Source organism: Zalophus californianus, chromosome 1 (genome assembly GCF_009762305.2).
Source record: "Zalophus californianus isolate mZalCal1 chromosome 1, mZalCal1.pri.v2, whole genome shotgun sequence".
Taxonomy (NCBI): Eukaryota; Metazoa; Chordata; class Mammalia; order Carnivora; family Otariidae; genus Zalophus; species Zalophus californianus.
This window is the reverse complement of record NC_045595.1, coordinates 1442697-1463178: the sequence shown is the minus strand read 5'-3', so window position 1 is coordinate 1463178 and position 20482 is coordinate 1442697. Positions and strand designations below refer to the sequence as shown.

Below are 20482 nucleotides of genomic sequence, written 5' to 3'. Positions count from 1 at the left end.
TGTTCATCGAATTGAAAGACCCAGTGTTGGAAGCCTCAAGGGCAAATCTCTCCAAAAGACCTATTGATTCAATGCAATTCCTAACAAAATTATGCAAAAATCAATAAGCTGATTCTAAAATTTATACGGAAATACAAAGGAGGTGAAATAACCAGAACAATATTTATTATTATTATTTTTTTAAGGAGGCTCCGCCCCCACCACAGAGCCCAACATGGGGCCTGAACTCAAAACCCCGAGATCAAGACCTGCACTGAGACCAAGAGTCGGACGCTGAACTGACGGAGCCCCCCGGGGGCTCCACCAAAGCAGTATTTTAAAAGAAGAACAAAGGTGAAGAACTTAACTCTGCTCAACCACAACACTTACTCTACAGCCAAAGGAATCAAGGTTTTCTTCAGGTCAGTGGAATAGAACCAAGCCTAGAAATAAACCAACTCCCACACTGTCCCCTGACTTCTGACGAAGGTGCCATGGAAATTCCAGACAGAAAGGACAGTCTCATTAACAAACAGTGTGCTGGAACTAGTGGACATCCACATGCAAAACAATCAACTTCAACTCATCCCTTGTACCATATGTAAAAACTTACTCAGAATGGATGAAAACTTAAATAGAAAACCTAAACCATAAAACTTCTAGAAAGCATAGGAGAAAACCCTTGTGGCCTCAGATTAGGCAAATATTTCTTAGGAGGTGAAAAACACAAATTATAAAAGAAAAATGTGGACAAATTGGACTTTTATTAAAATTTAAGCTATCTATTCTTCCAAAGACACTGTTAAGAATATGAAAAGGCAGGGACACCTGGGCGGCTCAGTTGGTGAAGAGTCTGCCTTTGGCTCAGGTCATGATCAGAGACAGAGACAGTGAGAGCAGGAACACAAGCAGGGGGAGTGGGAGAGGGAGAAGCAGGCTTCCCGCCGAGCAGGAAACCTGACGCGGGGCTCGATCCCAGGACCCTGGGATCATGACCTGAGCCGAAGGCAGATGCTTAACGACTGAGCCACCCAGGCGCCCCTAATAAATCAAATTAAAAAAAAAAAGAATATGATGAGGTAAGCCACATAGAGGAAGAAAACATTTGCAAAATACACATCTGATACAGGACTGGTAATGAGACCATGTAAAGAACAGCAAAATTTCAATAGTAAAATCAATTCTTTTTTTTTTAAAGATTTTATTTATTCATTTGCGAGAGAGACAGAGAGAGCACAAGCAGGGGGAGAGGCAGAGGGAGAGGGAGAAGCAGGCTTCCCGCCGAGCAGGGAGCCCGATGCGGGGCTCGATCCCAGGACCCTGGGATCATGACCTGAGCCGAAGGCAGACGCTTAACGACTGAGCCACCCAGGCACCCCAATAGTAAAATCAATTCTTAAAAACAGGCAAAAGATGATGAACGTCATTAATTATTAGGAAAAGCAAATTAAAACCACAGTGAAATACCACTACACAGCTCAAATTAGGCCAGCAAAAGCAAACCATGTCAACACCACATGCCGGTGCGCTGGAGAGCTACAGGGATGTGCCTGCACTGTTTGTGGGGTACAAAACAGGATGATCCCTCTGGAAAACACCTTGGTAGTTCCTCTTAAAGTCAGTTGACATAAAACCCAGCAATCCCGCTCCTGGGTATTTACCCAAAAGAAACAAAAGACATGTCTACAAAAAACCCCCACATGAATGTTCGTAACAGCTTTATTTATAATCGCCAAAGCTGAAAGCAGCCCAAACATGGCCATCGTCTGGTAGGACGAACAAACTATAGTCTGTCCTACAACGGAACACTCAGTAACAGAGGAAAAACGACTGATACACACCACAACAGGGAGCATCTCAAAGTCTTGTGCCGACTGAAAGAAGAGTCAGGAAAAAGAAAAGGGCGTTCAGAACAAGTCCCTGCAGGTAAGATTCTAGAACAAGCGACGTAACCTGCAGGGGCACACGGTGGGGCGGGGGCTGCCTGGGGACAGTGGTGGAGGGCAAGCAGACCACAGAGGACACAGGGAGACCGGCGCGCACACCCACACCGGCTGGAGCGTGCACCTTGCCTACGTGTGGTTTCTTGCACCGCCGTCCTATCTCAATTGCTTTTTTAAGAAATACAAATATAGCAAAGACTAAAGTGGACGGAGGTGCAGACGACACGTGAGTGGTGATGAGTTGGTCACCGCGAGGCTGGGTGGCAGGTACGTGGGTTCATGACACCCTCCGTCTACCACTGTGTCTGCTGGAAATTCTCCATTATAGAAAGTGAAATAAGAGAAAGAACAAAAGGAGGTACTGACCATCTTGCCAGTGAACAGAACTTGTCTGCAGGACAAAGAGGAAGAAGGTAACGGGCTTCTGAGACCCAGGACATGAGGACCAGGCCTGTAGGCGGGCAGCTCTGGCCAGCCCCGGGAGAGGGCGAGGCCACAGCAGACAAAGGGCTGGCTCAGCAGCCGCAGCACGGACGCTGACCCCCAGCTGCACAGGGAGAAGCACCCTACTCCGCAGATGAGAAACAGGCGCAGAGGCCACCGGGGCGCACGCCAGGCCACCTGACTCAGAGCCTTCCCTGTTAACCTCGGCACTCCCACTTCCTAACCAGCAGCCTTCTTTAAAAATAACATAAATCAAACTAAGGCAACTAGTTAACACCACTGATTGCTTTCAGGCCCACCCTGCAACATTTGCACACATTATTTCACTTAAAATTGAAAACGATCTTGTGCGGAGGCGTTGCTTGGCCCCCAGAGCCAACCCGACAGGCTTGGGCAGCTGCAGTGGCCTGGGCTGACGGCCCAGCTACCACGCGGCAGGGAAAGGGCCCCACCACAGCTGGCCCTGCCCTCCTGGCTGATGCACGGGGCACCACCAGCCCAGCCCTGTCTCCAGCCCCGGCAGCTTCCTGCAGACATCACAGCAGGGGCCCGGGGGTGGCTATGCAGGTGAGGATTCTGAGGAACAACACAGCAAGAGAGGCCAAAGCCATGCAGACATAGGACCCCCCCGGCTTTACTACAGATGCTCAGAGAAGAACAGGGTCCCTGACCACAGAGCAAGAAGCAGTTACAGAACTGCGCCCAGCGGCCACGGCCCGCACTCTGGAGGTCCTTCCAGACCCCAGGCAGGCACGGAGAAAGCCTTCTGTGGGTTCTGTCAAGGTCGCCCGCCTGGGGGGGGGGGGGCGGCGCTCTTCTCCACACAACTCAGGGAACAAGCTGGCGAAAGGCTGTGCAGGGTACTGAGCGGAGCAGCCCCGCGGGAAGGCTGAGTCAGCACCAAATCCAAGGGGGAGGAGAAGGAAGCAAGGTGGTGAGGAGAGGTGGGGGAGCCCCCAGCACCCTGCCTGCTTGGCATTTCCCTCCCCTTCACAGGAGGATCTGAGGCTCCGAGAAGCACGGAGACCTGCTCGGGGCCACACGTAGACGACCTGGCCGCCTCTGACCAAGCTGTCGCTTCTCAAGTCCTCCTGAGGTGCTCACCAAGAGGAGCCACGCAGGGCAAAGCGGGGTCAAAAGGCAGGCTGTAAGCCCAGAAAGCAGAGCTGGGGTGGCCTGCATGGGGGCCGCCCACCCTGGCAGGTGCCGCACTCACCGGATGGTCTCGATGATTTCATGAGCAGCATCGTGGTGTTTGTCCTGAAAGACAAAGGGAGAGGATTTACACCCTCCGGTGATGCAGGGTGCAGGGACCCGGCCCAGGGCATGAGGTGCTGCTCTGGGACCCCTGCCCACGCTGGACTCACCGCTCTTGGGGAAGACCTGTCCCTCCGCCGCACGCAGTGGGGCAGGGGCCTGGGATGGAGTCTTCGCCCCGACCCTCCTTTCCCAGCACCCCCGCACTCACCCACCCGCTCCCCCCCCCCCACCAGGTGCTGCTGCAGCCTGGAAGCCACAGGCCTGGCTCTGACTTACTGAACCTCTTCAGGCCTCTGTTTTCCCATCTGTAAAATGGGGAAACACAAGTACCACCCAACCATGGGGAAAACTCACGGGGCCGCCCTCCTGCCAGAGCAGACACCCGCTAGCCTCACAGTGCCCCCAGCATGGGGGCTCGCTGCCGTGCCCTCCTCAAAGAGGAGACTGAGGGCTCCCTCCAGGCCTCTCAGTGGGGTCTGGGCAGCCAACTGAGCCCAGACCTCGCAGAAACCAGAGCAGACGCGCCGGGTCTGATGTGAGCGCTGCACCTGCTGCACCACAGAGAGGGTATATACAAGCCTGCCCCTGCACCACCTTACAGCAGACGCCAGGGGGCAAGGGCCCGGCGTAAGGGTCAACACGACTCCAAGTACCCGTGGGCCCTACCCTTGCCTCCGGAGGAGGGACAGCTCCATGCCGACGGGATTCTCAGATTGGAGCTCACCTGCTTCCTGTACACAACTCAGTGGCTTTTCAGTCCTTCTAGCGCTGTGCAAGCAATGAACTAATTCCAGAACACTCTCAACACCCCAGAAAGACCCCGTCCCCATGAGGCGTCACTCCCCCGCCCCTGGCAATCACTAATCCACTCTCGTCTCTGTGGACTTGCCTGTTTCTGGGCATTTTACATGAATGGAATCACACATTGTGTGGAATTTTGTGCTAAGCCTTATTTTTTTTAAGGCAAATGAAGAGCCAACCTTGCCATGTTCTTAATAATATCCTCCAACTGACGAAGGATCAAATGACACACGTCACTTGCAGTCCTGTTCTTCGGGTATGGCGGGGGCAGGGGGGCAAGATGGAAGGCAGGCAGCCCAGCGGTCCCAACCGAGGGGAACCTGACTGACCTGCAGCATCGGCGTGCTGCCGACTCAGAAACTTGGGGTGGAGACCGCTGATGGGAACTAGTGGCCCCAAGACCTCCTGGCAAATGTCGGAAGACAACTGGGGCAGCTCTGCTGGGCACACGAAGACAGCTTTAGCCCAACCTCAAAAGGCCTTAAAGGAACGATGGGAACTGGCCACAAGGAGAGCCTCCTCGCGGGCCGCGGGCACAGCAGTCCCAAGGCCCAGCACTGCCTGCCCCCCACGTTCTGGGGAAGGAACACGGAGCCAGCAGACACCCCCGGCCTCTGACACAGGAGCCCCAGCTTTGCTGGTGAGCCACACCAGCCTGCGCAATACCCTCTGGGTCCCAAGTCAGCGGGAACACACCCAGGTGCTCCGATGCACCAGGAGGGTGGGCAGGAGTGAGGAGCTGGTGACATCCACGAGGAAACAGCTTCTCTGCTCGTCTCAGCCTCGTCTTCACACCTCCTGGCCCGTCAAACATGGAGCTCCTCTAACCAGACGAACCCAGACTGCTACCTTCAGAGTCCCCACAAACTCCTCGTGGGCACTTCCCTGTTATTTTGTGAGTGTCGGAAACAAGGAGGAAGCCACAATTCCTGCTGCTGGACCGCTCGCCTAGGAGCCCACACTGTGAACCACCACTGTGCCCGCGTGCAGTGCCATCCTTCCCCGTGGCTCGACCGGAGGCATCCAGGCCCATCACCGAGCGGGCCTGTCCACTCAGCCCTTGGCCCTCTAGGTCCACACCCGCCATGTGGGCACCAGCGAGGTGGGAAATCTGACAGTGACAGCGGTGGGTGGCATCCGTGGAGCTCGGGAGACTGCATGATACACGCAGGTGAGCGTGTGACACAACCACTGAGCTCAGGGGGTGCCAAGCCCTCCGCGTGCACAGCCAGCAGTCCATTTTGCAGATGGAGACGCTGAGCACCAGCTTGCCCCCAGCGCCTCTCATGAGGCAGCGGTGGGACCTGAAGCGAGGCAGGAGACACAGCAGCACCCAGTGCTTTGGTGAGGAGCATGCAGGGTGGAGGGGAGGGCAATCAGAGTCCCTGCCTGGCAGCGAGCCACCCTTTCCCAGAATGATCACATAAACCTCCCCCGGCGGCGGCGGCGGGGGGGGGGGGGGGGACAACAGCTAAGCTGACTTCATCAGAACGAAACAATGATGCTTCCAAGGACAGCATCAAGAAAGCCGAAAAGACAAACCAAAGAATGAGAGAAAAATTCTGCAAGTCATCTCTCCGGAACAGCGTCAGCATCTGTCAGAGGCACACCTCACCAGGCTGCACTGTGCAGAGAGGGCGCTTTTCCAAGCTGAGGGCTGTGGCCACCCTGGGATGAGCGTGTATCAGCACCGTGTCTCCCACAGCGTTGGCTCCCCTGGTGTCTGTGTGTCCCATTTTGGTCATTCTCACGATATTTCAAACTTCATTATTACTATATTTGCTACGGTGATCTGTGATCCGTGATTCTGTCTCACTGAAAGCTCAGATGACGGTTAGCATTTTTAGAGAAGTACATGGTCTTTTTTTTTAGACATCACGCTATTGCACATTTAACAGACTACGGTACAGCGTAAATATAACTTTTATGTTAACTGGGAAACCAAATAATTCACGTGAGTCATTTTACTGAGACACTTGCTTTACTGCAGTGGTCTGGAACCAAACCCACAGGACCCCTAATGCATGCCTGTGCATATACAGAACTCGAATAACTCAAAATAAAGACAAATAAGGCCATTAAAACATGAATTGACATGGTCACTGCGACAAAGAAAATGCTCCAATGGCCAGTCAATAAGACCAATAAGGACATGAAAAGATACTCCACCTCCTGAGCCATGAAGGGACACAAATCAAAACCACAAGGACGGCCAGAGTCCAAACTATGGACACTGAGTGCTGGGGTGGGGATGGGGAAGTGAGAGCCTTCACACCTGCCTGGTGGGCACGTAAAATGGTGCAGCTGCTCTGGAAAGCAGTCTGGCCGTTCCTCAAATGCTTAAGTGGAATTTCCATGCGGTCCAGCAATCCTACCCCTAAGTATACACCCAAAAGAAACATCATACATCCACACGAAAATCTGTGCATGCACGGTCACAGTAGCAGCATTCTTAATAGCCAAAAAGTGGAAACACCCCAAGTGTCCATCAACAGATGAACAAACACAACCTGTCCCCCACACACGGGCACAACACCGGGCCACGGACAGGAGCCAGGCACCCACACACGCGGCCCCGGGGACGGACCCCGAGCCCACGACGCTCAGGGAGGGAACCAGACACAGAAGGCCACACGGGGTGTGAGTCCACGTGGGTGACACGTCCAGAACAGGCTCATCCACGAAAGGAAGGGGCTCGTGGGGGCTGGGGCCTGGGGAGGGGATGGGGGTGACCGCTAATGGGGACGAGGTTTCTTTGCAGTAACAGAAGTTTCTGGAATTGATAGTAGTGATGACTGCACAACTCTGTGAATACTGCACACTCTAAATGGGTGAGTTATTTGGTATGTGAGTTATACTTCAAAAAAGCTGTTAACAGGGGCGCCTGGGTGGCTCAGATGGTTAAGCGTCTGCCTTCGGCTCGGATCGTGATCCCAGGGTCCTGGGATCGAGCCCTGTGTCGGGCTCCCTGCTCAGCAGGGAGCCTGCTTCTCCTTCTCCCTCTGCCTGCTGCTCCCCCTGCTTGTGCTCTCTCTCTGTATCTCTCTGTCTCAAATGAATAAATAAAAAACCTTAAAAAAAAAAAGCTGTAAACAAAAACATCTGCAGAAGTAATGCCGCCTAGCATTATTAAAAGCACCCCCCTACCCCGGTAGGAAAAGACTGAGTTTGTAAGACACTCACACGATGACCCTACTCTACTGCTGTCCACAACAGTTAATGAAACCCAGATTCAGAGTTTTGGCAGGAGCTCACCTGACTCCCGTACTAACTGACCCTGAAAAAGCAGAGAAGACATTATGTCACAGGATCTACAGAAGACACCATCAGACTCGCACAGCACAAGGACAAGTAGCTACAGAGATGCCAAAGGTAGTTAGTCTGGAACTTTCCACCAAAGCGCTCTCTGCCTCTCTCTCTGTCCCTCCCCCACTCCTCCTTTGGGTCACAGGGAAGCCAGCTGCCAGGTCATGAGCAGCCCCATGGAGAGGCCCACATGGTGGGGAGCTGAGGCCTCCCTCCCACCAGCAGCCCTGCGAGGGCGCTGGCAGGAACAGCTCCTCCTGCCTGGGTCCAGCCTTCAGATGAGGCAGCCCCGGCTGGCCTATGTGCTGACCACAATCTCATGAGAGACCCCAAGCCAGGACCACCCAGCTATGTCTGCTCCTGGACTGCTGACCACAGAAACCCTGAGAAAATAAACGCGTGTTGCTTTAGGCTGCGAATCTGGATTAATTTGTTATGCAGCCACAGCTAACCAATACAGATTCTGTGTTAAGGCTGATAAGCCAGCCCGGGAGCACAGGTGACTCTCTTAGAAACGCCCCTGACCACAAGGGTCTGAGTCAGAGCAGCACCACAGTTAAGGACGAGCTGCCCAGCCCCGTGCACAGCAGGGCGGGGGCAAGCACCGCCAACAGGAGCCTGAGCAGCTGCCGTGTGGCAGGCCCGTGCAGATGTGGGGCTCGCACCCTCCCCCCGTCCTCACAGGAACCCACACAGCCTGCCAGGCTGACTCGCCTCACACAAGATCCACAGACCTGGAAAGGCAGAGGTGCCTGGAATTTGATCTCTTCTTGTGAGAAAATGAAATCCAGCTTTCTCAATGCTTTAAAAGCAGAAAAAAGGAAGAAAAAAGTTTACAACAGGGCCTCCAAAGGTCTCAGAATGATCCTTTCAGGAATTGGCCAGCTGCCACTGGTGGCCCTGAGGTGTGTAATTTAAGATGCAGTGGTCACCATAAATGATTCAGAAACTCCAACTTCGTGGATGCGGCCTTCAGAAGAAAGAAGCCAGAAGCCACCCGGAAAGGTTAGACTGAGAACAGCCCCGAGGAAGCCTGCATTCACGAGCAGCCCTTGTCTTGTGACCCATACCCCGCTTTCCTCCTCCTCCTGCGCCCCAACCCTGGGGTCCTTACAGGGACCCCTCCATGCACACACACAGCCCGTGTCCCCAGCCTGGCGCTGGCCACAGCAGGAACGTCTGTTCGCAGCGTGGGGACTGGCCCACTCTCCTACCACGAGTTGCACGGGAGCGTCCACACGGAGCAGCTGAGAGAGGCTCTTCCATACAAACCCTGCTTAGTGAACACAGCTAACTGGGAGAGCGGGCACCGGGCTGCACTAGGCCCTCCGCCTCGGGGAGCACGTGAAAACGTCCATGACAAGTACAACCTGTCCCTGTCTTACGCTGCACACCACCCAGGAGGCAGTCATCACACCCGGAGGTGACACGAAACTCTGTCACCTGCCACTACCACTCGCCTCCCCAACTCCAGTGGCAGTGTGAGGCCACCGGCCCTTGTGTCCTCAGCACTGCCCAGCACAGACGGTGTGTGGACGGCACACGCACAGAGGGACAGAGCGTGCAGGGAGCCCCAGCTGCCTCACTAGCCCAGGCCCGGCCCCCTCTTGTACCCTGAGGACAAACCTGAGAACAAGCACCCAAGACAAGAACTCAAGGTCTGGCTCTGCCACCAGCCTGTCCCCGGCAGGTCTGCAGTCTCAGCACAAGAAGTGTGCACAGGAGGGTCTTTGAGATGCCCTCTGCAAGGGCAGGAGCCCAGGCGCCCGAGCACTGGGAGCTCAGGACCTCCTCTGCACGACTGGAGGGGTGTCGGTGAGAGGCGGGCTGCAGAGGCAAGGGAAGACCCAGAGGTGCACAGAGGGGTGCGTGCCCGGGCAACCCGCCTGCCAGCTCCATTCTCCTGACTCCCGTTTACAAGAACAACATCCAGGGAGTGCCCGCGGCTCCCATCAGGATTCACAGGTGGAGGGCAGAACCCAAGCAGTCCTCTGAAGCGGGGATCTCACACTGCGCCAAGCATCAGAATCCCCTGGAAGGCTCCTGAGCACAGATGGGGCCGATCCACAAAGTCTCAGATTCAGCAAGTCTGGGAGCCTGGGAATCTGCATTTCTAACAAGTTCCCAAGTGATACAAAGGCTGCCAGCTCTGGGACCCCACTCTGAGAGCCACGGCCCTGAGTAAACTGACGTGGGAATTGCCGTGGATGGGATGGGGACGTGCAGACAGAGCTCTAAGGCGTGGAGAAGGGCAGAGAATGAAGGCTGGGTGACGGGACGTGGTGGGAGGCCTGCTGTCTGTCTCTATCAGTGGCAGGGCTTTGCCGGCAGAGATCTGGTGGGAGTGAAGAAGGACACAGTGCAAAATCAGCAGGCATCCGGAACACTCGGTCCAGGAGGAAGACCAGAGGGCCACAGCTACAAAGCCCAGCGGGATGGAGAGCACGGGGCCTGGGGGCCTGGCTGGGGTGCTCAGCCTCATCTATCTGCCTGTGTGCCCGCGCACCTGGGACCGGGAGCAGGGAGCAGCGGTGAGGACAGCAAGCCAGCATGATGTGGCACCTGCAGGGCCTGAGCATCAAGAAGGGACAGGCTCTCATGTGAAGAGGAACAAATTCGTGCACGGCAGCAGAGATCCCAGGCTGCACAGAATCATGCCAGCCGCGTCCACAGCCAGCCCCAGATGTCTGCACACCCCCAGCAAGGGCAGAGCAGGGTGGCAGCAATGGAGTGCCTGCCCTATGGGCTCCAGGAAGGCGGTGGAAGCGAGCCCGGCAACCATACCCGAGGACCAGACAGGCCATGGCCGAGGTGTGCGCAAAGGACACAGGCCTCATAAAGGAACACAAACACAGAGCACTGCACCCAGCCAGGGCTGTCATAGGCGGGGAGCCAGGCCCAGCCAAGTGAGCTGGGTCTCCAGCCAACACACTCCAAAGAAGAAGAAGCTGAACAAAGACACCAACATGGAAGTACTCTCGGGGCTGCTGGAGGGGCCAGATGGTGAGACACGGGGACACTGTGAAGAACAGAATGTTTGGGTCCCCCAGATGCACACGCTAGAGCCCTGACCCCCCGTGGAATGGTATTAGGAGACAAGGCCTTTGGGAGGTGACAGGGTTGGGGAGGTTACGAAGGTGGGGACCCCCCGTGCGATCAGTGCCCGTGGAAGGGGGTGAAGGGACAGAGCACTCTCTTGGTCACGTGAGGACACAGCGAGAAGGCGGGGCTGCCGGCCAGGAAGTGCGCCCTCCCCAGGTAGCAGCCCTGCCGGCACCGTGGCCTTGGACTGCCAGCCTCCAGGGGGCCGTGAGAAATCAGTGTCTGTTTCAAGCTGCCCCCCACGGTATCCCATCAGCGCAGCCCCGGCAAACAAGAGACAATGACCCCCAGGGCACGGGCGGTACACAGGCAGCGCTCACAGGGTGGCCCAGGACCCAAGGGGGGGACGAGGAGCTGGCCAAGAAGGAGCAGGCCTCTGGGCCGAAGGCAGGAGGACACAGGTGGAAAAGCAGAAATCCAACCAGAAGGGGCAGCGGGGAAGGTGGAGTTTCAGCCGGCAGCGGCACCCGGCACCGAAAATGGCCGCAAACAGTGGCTCCCGACAAAATGCACTTTTGCGGCTGGCCCGGGAACGCTGGAGCAGAAGAGGCAGCCCTGCTCTGACCCGAGGTGCCGGGCACCCTCTGCGGCAGCTGCCCACACCCAGCGGAAAACCACGCGCAGCCAGGAGGCCTCCGCGCCCCTGAGAACCCACTGCACGACTGTGCCCGGCACCGGTACTCTCCTCCACAGGACTCTGAAAAGGAACCAGGCTCCTTGCAGGAATGGCTGATTCCAGGGCTGCGGCAGGGAAAACACAAGACGAGCTTGGACATCCTGTGCACCAGGGAGCAAAGACATGTCCCCAAAGGGGCGTGGGCAGGCCCAGGGCCCAGGAGAAAGCCCGGAGGCACTCCCGGGGGCTGGCTCCAGAACGTGAGCAACAAGCCCCTCACAGACTGGACCATCACCCGGAGAATGCAGTCCACGCAGAGGCCAGAAACGTGTGGGTAAGTGGAGGACAGCCACAGGTCTCCCAGAGAGGAACTGCAGTCACCACGAGAGTGCGGTGGAGGAAAGGAGAAAGCCCCACGACGCAGGGGCTGCCGCGACTGCTGTAGGCAAGGCCCCCCAGGGCCCCAGACAGCCTCGACGCACCCCGCCCCCCGGGGAGGAGGGGAGGGTAGCAGCAACCTGATCAGGGGCAGGGGAGAGACCCGGCGCTGCCGCCACAACCAGGGCTCAAGGTCAGCACCGTCGGCAGGAAGATGCACAGCCTCAGCAGCCGCGGAGGTGATGCCCGAGGAGCCACAGCGTTGGCCTGTGGGGCTCCTGCCAAGAACGCACTTCCAACCCCCCACTAAGGCCCCTGCGGGGTGGCCAGGTCATGACAGGTGCTGGCCTTCCCGTAAACATGAGGGGCTCCCCCAGGTTAGAGCTGAGGACACACAACAACTAAGCACTAAGGGGACCCTGGGCTGGACCTAAGCAGAAAGGGACACGGGGAGACAAGAGTCTCGAGTCCCCTCAGCGCCGAGCCCCGGCTTGGACCCTGTGCCACGGGGACAGCTGAGTGAGAGCTACGGCAACTCTCTTCCATTTGTACAATGTGCTCTTCTGTCTAAAATCCTCTCCCGGGCGCCTGGCGGCTCAGGCGGTTGAGCGACTGCCTTCGGCTCAGGTCATGGTCCTGGAGTCCCGGGATCGAGTCCTGCATCCGGCTCCCTGCTCCGTGGGGAGTCTGCTTCTCCCTCCGACCCTCTTCCCTCTCGTGCTCTCTATCTCTCATTCTCTCTCTCTCAAATAAATAAAACCTTTAAAAAAAAATAAAAATAAATAAAACAGAGAGCGCCACTTCGGGCTGAGTTCATGGTTAAGCTAAGCAGGGGGAGCAAAAGCAGTTAACTTATGGTTTGTTCTTAACATGACCAATTCAAGTATTTATAGCAATAGCACCTTTCCCAGTTCAAATAAGCAAGAACCCAAAAAGACAGGCCATGTGTACAAATAAGTAAAAAGCACAAAACAATGGTAAGAAGGCTGCGGTGGGAGGGTATCACCCTGGAGGTCAGCCTAGAGGGGAGGAAGGTCAATGTGCGGTGCTCCGAGCAGGCGGAGTCTGGGAGCTCCCCCGAGGCCGAGCACAGCTAGTGTCGGTGCTCTGGGAGGTGAACAAGGGCTCAGGTCTGCGGTTCACACTTAGCCCTCAGGATAGGGTGCAGAGTGGGGCAGGGCGAGAGGTCAGGGACCTGGCAAAGACAGCAGCTCGGGAGGGCCCAGGGCGCTCCCGTTCAACCGTGGTTAGCCACCTCACAGGATTAAACCAAGCGTGAGGCCCTTCTGCAGGAAGGCTTGCCATGTGGAAGGAACAGGACTTGGGACAGGTCTTGTCATCTCTGTGGTGGCTCCCTCCTCTGTAAACCGGACCCTGTGGGGACACACCTACCCTGGAGAGCCCTCCTATTCGTTGCTGGTCCTTCTCCCAGACCTCCGCTCTCAACTGGCTGGGTCTTCAGACTCCACGTTCCCACACAATGAGAGATCTGTGCAGGGGAGACAACCTCCCAGCTCACAGCCCTGGTGTCTACGCAGCAATGGGTACCCCAGGGGCTCTGGGCCTGCTGTCCATGGTAGGAGGCAGCACAGGGAGAGAAGGGGACAGTTACTTAAAGACCCACACAGTGACTGTGGTCACACTGGGGGCACCTGCTTGGGCTGAGTGACAGGAAACCAGTCACTACCCCACGATGAGGCACAGGATCCGTGAGAGCAGCAAATTCACTCCCCCAAGCTGTAGAAAAAGTCAAGTCACCCAGCCACTGCTTTTGAGCTTCACTAGTTTTAAGGACTAAACTTATGTGGCCCCCGAAACAATGTCACGCTGCAAAGGGGCCAGAAGGAGGGCAGCTTAATGCTGCTCAGATAACTTCTCTCGGGGGAGGGGGGAATGAGCCAACCACTCACCTGTGACGCACCCTGGCTCTCAGGAACCATTTCAGCTCTGTGACGACAGCCAGCAGTGACTCACCGGGAAGGAGGCCTTGGCTCCTGCCACCACCCCCACCGCACCCCTCTCCACGGGGCCACGCTGCCCAGCGCCAACCCTGACAAACAAGGCTGCTCAGAGGATAGGGCCACATCTAAAAGCACCCGGCCCACCAGACCCACAGCCCCCAAGTCTCCAGGGCAAGGGAGTCCCGCCCAATGCCATCCCAGCAGCATGCCAGGCCTGCGGTGTGGCCATGGCCAATGACCTCGAAGAGGCACTCCAACGAAAGAATCGACACACGAGCCCCCCGAGTCGCCGTGGGAAGCAGAGTGGGCCACAGGGATCCCCCGCGGCCGTAAATACAGCTGGGGGAGGGAAGAGGGAAAACAGGAAGGCATGCTGAGGAGCACCCAAGAGTGGTCTGAGGAGCCAGCGCTGATGCGAAGCCTCCTGCACGAGCTGTCCAGAAGACCGGAGCAGCGGGGCCCGTCAGACCTCACTCGGGCGCAAACTCGGTCCCACGCAGCCCCGGACACCGTGCTCCGTGCAACCCAATGACCAGGGGGCCCAGAGGAAGGAGCCCCCACAAGGAAGGAGTCTGGAGCTGTGCCATCCTAGCAGCAGCCACGGCCACCTGGTCCATCCATGGAGAGGAACATCACTCAGCCCTGAGCAGGAGCAGGAGACCACACGCGTGGCCCCAGGGACGGACCCCGAGCCCATGATGCTCAGGGAGGGAACCAGACACCGAAGGCCACACGGGGTGTGAGTCCACGTGGGTGACACGTCTGGAACAGGCTCATCCACGACGGGAAGGGGGCTCGTGGGGGCCAGGGGCTGGACGGGGGGAGGTGACAGCTGATGGGGATGGGTCTCCTTCTGGGGAGATGGAAGGTTCTGGAACTAAAGGTGGCAGTTGTACAACCCTGTGAATGGACTGGTCTGTGGCAATGTACTTCAGATGAGATGGAGTGGTGTGCGAATTACATTGCAATAAAGTTGTTACTTGTAAACAAAACCCACAAGCCCCAGCACCGCCCCAGCACTCCTGTTGAGTGTCCTCCTGGTCCCTCCCTGTGCCCAGGCCCCTGCGCCTGGCCTCCCGTACCCGGCACATCTGGGGCAGACAACCCGAACTGCCAGACCAGGGATGCAGCCCAGCATCCGCCCCATAGAGGGAGAGCAGACCCATCCTCAGTGAGCCACCTGCAGACCAGGAGAAACATAACCCTGTTCACCCCTTTAAACAGATCACAGCAAAACAGCCATCCAGGCAGAAACCTGAGCCCCATGGGGGCTCCCGTGGTCCCCCAGGCCACACTCCCCCCACCGGCACTGTGTCCTCCTCTATCCCTAGCCCTACCACAAAGCCCAGAAAGCCCTGTCCCCCAACTCCTAAAAAGAAGGGTCAGGCTTTTAAATGACAAGAGTGTTATCGGAGTGAGTACCCATCACTCACACACACACCCACAGCACTTTCTGCACACCAGCCCACACCCCACGACCAGCTGAGGGGAGCTCAAGCCGAAGTCTCTCTCGAGAGGAGGAAACTGAGGCTTAGGGCGGTTGCATGGTAAAGCCCAGAGCCCTTGACCTCCCAACCTCCACGGGCAGCGCCCCAGGAGCCACACAACAGGCAGGAAGAAGGGACTGGTGCAGCGCAGGGGAGAGGGCCCACGGGCTCGGAACCGGAAGCGGGATGCGGGTCGGGGAGAGGAAAGACCACGTCAGGAAGAGGAGTTCGGAGCGCATGGAGCAAGGGAATGGCGAGGGCGAGGCACTGAGGGGCAGGCCGGAGCCACATGTGGGCCGTGGGGTGGCAGAGCGACGCCCCGGCACCCCCCAAACAGCGGCAGGTCCTTGGCAAATACCTGCAGAATCAATACCATGGCCTGGGCTAGCAGGAGCCCCCACTGGTGGGAACTGTGGGGACACCTCAAGGGGACAGAGAAAGCAGAGAGGCTTCAGGAAGTACAACCCTGAGCAAGAGGAAGGAAACAGGAATGCTGTTCCCACAGCTAGGGAGACCCAGGCGCACTCTGCAGGGGAAGTCAGGCAGAGTGAGAACTTTCCCAAGAGAGAGGCATGGGGCCCAGGACTCAGTTGCTCCCAGATGCAGAACCCTGGCAGCCCACAGGTCCCACATTCAAGAGAGGACCCCAAAATGCTTTGTATCTTGACTGCACCAATGCCAACGATATGCTCATCCTGCTCTCTGGTTGTAAGATGTTACCACTGGGGGAAGCCGGGTAAGGAGAACACAGGGTGTCTCTGTTCGTTCTTTAAGATTTATTTATCTGAGAGAGACAGCCCGGGGCAGAGGGAAAGGGATAGCAGCAGACTCCCGGCTGAGTGCAGAGCCCGACTCGGGGCTCAGTCTCACAACTGTGAGATCATGACCTGAGCTGAAACCAAAAGTTAGACACTTAACCAACTGAGCCATCTAGGCGCCCCTGTTATTTCTTATGGCTTCAAGTGAATGTACCATTATCTCGAAATTAATAGTTCAAGGGAAAAAAAGGCAGAGCTCCCAGAGGGAGACTGGGCAGGCAGGTGCCAGGCAGGTGCCCTGCTGCTCTGCTCCTGCCTCCCCAGGGAACATCCAAAGTTCCTGCTCCCTCCGTCTCCTACCCGTCCGGAACAGAGTACCGGCAGGCATTTGGATCCGAGGAAGCTGGCTGTGAAAACTAACAGCCACATATGACATACAGGCTTCTCTGATTCTCCCTCCCCCCTTTAAAGTGGCTACTCCACCCACACAAGGTTGTCTAAGGGTTAATCTGCCTTCCACCTGAGTGCGGATTAGGCAGAAGGCTCACACAAGCCTAGGTCAGCATCAGGAAATATTTTCTGAGTCACAGGGAGGGATGGCTCACTCTGCCCACCCACTCAGCCTCCTGCGTAAAGGGCATGACTGCTCAGAGGGCACTCATCAGATCGTGGGCTCCCGGGGAGGAAGCTGAAGGCGGGGACAGTCACGATGGGGCTGCTCCCCCGCCCACAGGCTTCATAAGTCATGGAGGAGATGGACCACTCCACGCCCTCGAAGGTTCTTGCCCGGCAGCCAGGCAGCTAAAAATACCACTACGCCCCTTCCAGCTGAGACCTGGTTTTCCCACTAAGACAAGAGCCACCTTGAGCTGTAGGTGAGTATCCAAGAACTCTAAGTCATGGAAGCAACAAAACTCAGCCGCAACGCCCCCCCCCCCACCTTCCCTCCCATTTCTCAATTTCCCAAGAAGCCTGTTTCTGACCCTGGACATTTCCCAGTGTGGGTGGTTGTAACTGTGGTACTTCCTCCTGCAGATGCCCCCACCTCCAAGAAGCCACCCACACCTCCCCCAGGGCAAAACCAGCAGCCCCTCCCTCCAGGACCACCTCAGCCGGCAGCTATGTGGCCACACAACTGCTGAACTTGTGGGTTTATAGATCTCCTACCTCCCTACGTTTATACATTTCCTGAGCATGCGAATACTGTCTACTGTCCTCTGCGGCCCCAGGAGCACCGGAAGCAACCAGTAGGTGCTGGCAGAATGAATGGATCCGTGAACAAATGGGCCCAGTCATCTCGCACATGTAGTCAAATGACAGTCTGACCTCCTGAGAAGTTAACTTATGAAGTCATTCGTTTTCTTAACACGGTCATCATCGAATCATCACAAGATATGAACCCTTTTGAAAGTACTGGCCCTCGCTTCCCACCAGAAAGCAAACTTCATCAGTAGGGATACGGAAAGTTAAAAGACATCACCGCAAAGCTGTAGCGGGAGCGTCGCTTGCCACTGCACTAGCAGAGGATTTCACGGGGCCCGCCTGCCCACTGGCCTGGCAGTGGGACAACCACACCAGGAAAGGGCCGCTGACGTCAGGCAGAGCGCTTGGCCAGGCGGGCAGCACAATCCCATCCCCTTGCCAAGCGAGGTCCCAGCCAGTGAGGGAAAGACACTCTGCAGTTCAGAACCAGTGGCCACTAGAAAGCCAGGCCCAACACGGAAGGCCTTGTTTACACCGGGTACAAATCACTATGGGCCTTGCTCTGCTCCAAATAAAAGATGGTGGTGAGGGGGACACTGTGGCTGTCTCTGCATGAACTTTAACCTTGGTGTCCAGGGCCTGGATAGTGGGTCACAGTGCATTTCCTCAGTCTTCCAATACCCAACAGTGCCAATTAGGGAGATGCACAAGTGTCACACACGGCGGCACAGGCCCGTCCTCCCACTGAATGCTTCCCAAGGTGAGAAGTCAAGTTCGCGTAGAAACTTGCCCCCACATGCTCATAGCAGCTTTATTCCTAACTACCGCCCCCCCCCCCCCCCCCCCCCCCCCCGCTGGAAACATCCCACAAGGCCACCACCGGGCAGTGAAACAGGGAAATGAAAAGATGGAACAGGACATAGCAATAAAATGGACGGACTTCTGATACCCACAGCAACATGGGTGAGTCTCAGAAATGCCCTACTGGGCCAGAAAGCTGCCTGCTGTTGATTCCATTTATCTGACTTTCTGGAAAAGGCAAGCCTGTAGGAGCAGAGAGAAAAGAGCTGAGCTGGTGGAAGGAACACGGAGGGCTGACGGTGGTCTCATTAGGACGGACCTGTCCAAACTCCTGGAGCTGCACCGTGCCAAAAACAGTGATCGTACTGCGTGCGAGCTAAAGATAAAAAAAAAGCTCAATTTTAAAGAATGCGCTGGCCAGCCAACTGGTGCATGCGGAGCGCTGTCACAAGGGCGGAGAGAGGCGGAGGCTGGTGGAACGGTTGGAGTTTTGAAGGTTCTCCCCACTTTCGTCACACTGGACGTCGGTCTCCCCGCCCTGCCCACTGCCCAGGCGGCCGGACACACACATACACACACACACACACTTTGCCAGCCGGAAAAGCCAGGGCCCGGGCTCGACCTCGCCTCCGGCCGCAGGATGAGCAAAAATAGAAAGCTCCGGTGCGCGCGGCGGGCTGGAAACCGCGAAACCCTCCGACCGCGGAGAAGCCGGGGCCGGCAGCCAACACCCGCTCCCAGGCGGTCGCCGCGCCCCGACCCCGCCCCCGGCCGCGACGTTTCCAAAAACTGACACACACGGAGCGCGCGTGAGGGGCGGGGCGCGCGGGCTTCCCCGCCGGGTCCCCCGTCCCCCCGCCGGGCGTCCGCGCCGAAGGGCGCCCCGAAGACGCCCGCCCACGGCGCCCGCCGCGCTCCCGCTCCCAACGGCACCCTGGCCGGTCCGAGCGGCCCCGGGGACGCGGACACCCGCGCCGCGCCGCCCACCCGCGCCCCCGCGGCTCCGCGGCCGCCCCGGGGCCACCCCGGTAAATTTCCGCTCGGCCGGTCATTTTCCGAGGGTCACTCGAGAGCGGGGGACAGAGCGGTCCCGGGCCCCGGGGCCGGCCAGCCCGCCCACCCCCCCGACCTCAGGGGGGACGGAAAACAGCGCGGGGACTAAAAAGCCGAGCACACTGACAGCGCCAGACCCAAACGACCCCACGCAGGGCAAGACCGACTGTCAACACACCCCACTCCGAGGGGCCCCCCGCCCCCGGCCCGGGCAACGGCAGCCCCGCGCCCCACCGCCCCGCAAACGGCCGCGGGCAGCGCCGCCGAACGGCAGGGCGCCCCGGGAGAGGGGCTTCTCGGGACCCCGGCGGCCCCGTCCGCGGGCGGGCGCGGCGCGCCGCGGGGCCGGGGCCGCGGGAGCGGGGGACCGCGGGGCGCGGGGGCGGCACTCACGTAGACCGGCAGCGGCCACGGGTAGACGGCGGGCTCGGCCCCCACGGGCGACTTGAGCCTCAGCTCCAGCTTCTCCCCCATGTCGGCGCGCGCGGCCGCCGCACCATGCTAGTCGGGCGGTTGGGGGAGGGGCGCGGCGCCGCCGGCGGGGGGCGGGGCGGCGGGCGGAGGAGGGCGGGCGGGAGGGCGGGAGGCTGAGAGGAAGGGGGGGGCCTGGCCTGGGCCTCGGCCGCCGCCGCCGCCGCCGCCGCCGCCGCCGCCGCCGCCGCGCTCCCGTCCGGCCCCCGGCTCCTCTTTGTGGTCACAGGCCCGGGGCCTCCAGCGCCGCCGCCATCTTGGACCGGCGTGAGGCGAGCACAATGAGCCGGGGGCCGGGCCGAACCATTCTCGGCGCGCGCGCGGGGGGGCCCGGCGCGAGGACTCGGCGCGCGCCCGCTGCCCCGCCCGCCGCGCCGCGCGCGGCCCCCCCGCCGCCCCTCCCCGTGGACTCGCCCACACGCACGCACGCACGCACGTCCTCGGCTGCCCTCGGCCGCCGCCGCCGGCCCGACGCGGGGACCCGGGGAGACCCCGCGGGTCTGGGATGACAGGTTCGAGCCCCGCCCCCGGAGGAGTGGGGGCCCACCCTTCCCACGCCCAATAAAGCCGTAATTCCTCGTGAAATAGGACGCCCGCGGTCCGGGAGGCCCGCGCTACCGCTCCGGGTACGCGACTCGCCCCGCGAGAAACGCAGCTTGGTGAGCATCTGCTCGGCGCCAGGCCCTGAGCACCCAGGAGTGACGAAGGGGGACTACCCTGCCCGCAGGGAGGATCGGGCCAGTGCCGGGGAAGCCAAAAGGGTTCTTAACGCCGTGCGTCCACTGGGGCCCAGAGACATTACTTCAGGTGTGTGCAGGGGCTGGTGTTCCCATGAGATCACGTTTAAATCGGTTCACTCGAGGCAGAGGACGGTATTACCCGGCATGCTGGGGTGGGCCTCGTCCAGTCAGTTTAAGGT

The 20482-nt window shown here is 58.5% G+C and overlaps 1 protein-coding gene across 7 annotated transcripts in view; it reads right to left on the bottom strand.

Annotated features, from left to right (window-relative positions):
* The window catches only part of DOT1L (DOT1 like histone lysine methyltransferase), a 65467-nt gene extending 45643 nt beyond the window's left edge, over positions 1–19824 (bottom strand). For 5 of the 7 annotated variants that reach the window (XM_027582529.2, XM_027582536.2, XM_027582530.2 and 2 more), the window contains exons 1-2: positions 19486–19824; positions 3583–3626 (exon numbers count right to left, since the gene is read on the bottom strand). In XM_027582529.2, the coding sequence (XP_027438330.2) occupies positions 3583–3626; positions 19486–19566 (125 nt within the window). In that variant the 5' untranslated portion in view covers positions 19567–19824. Of the gene's footprint in view, positions 1–3582; positions 3627–18358; positions 18541–18624; positions 18683–19485 lie in introns of those variants that run through there. The other 2 variants (XM_027582532.2, XM_027582531.2) reach the window with 2 other exon arrangements.
* Positions 19825–20482: the final 658 nt, after the last annotated feature.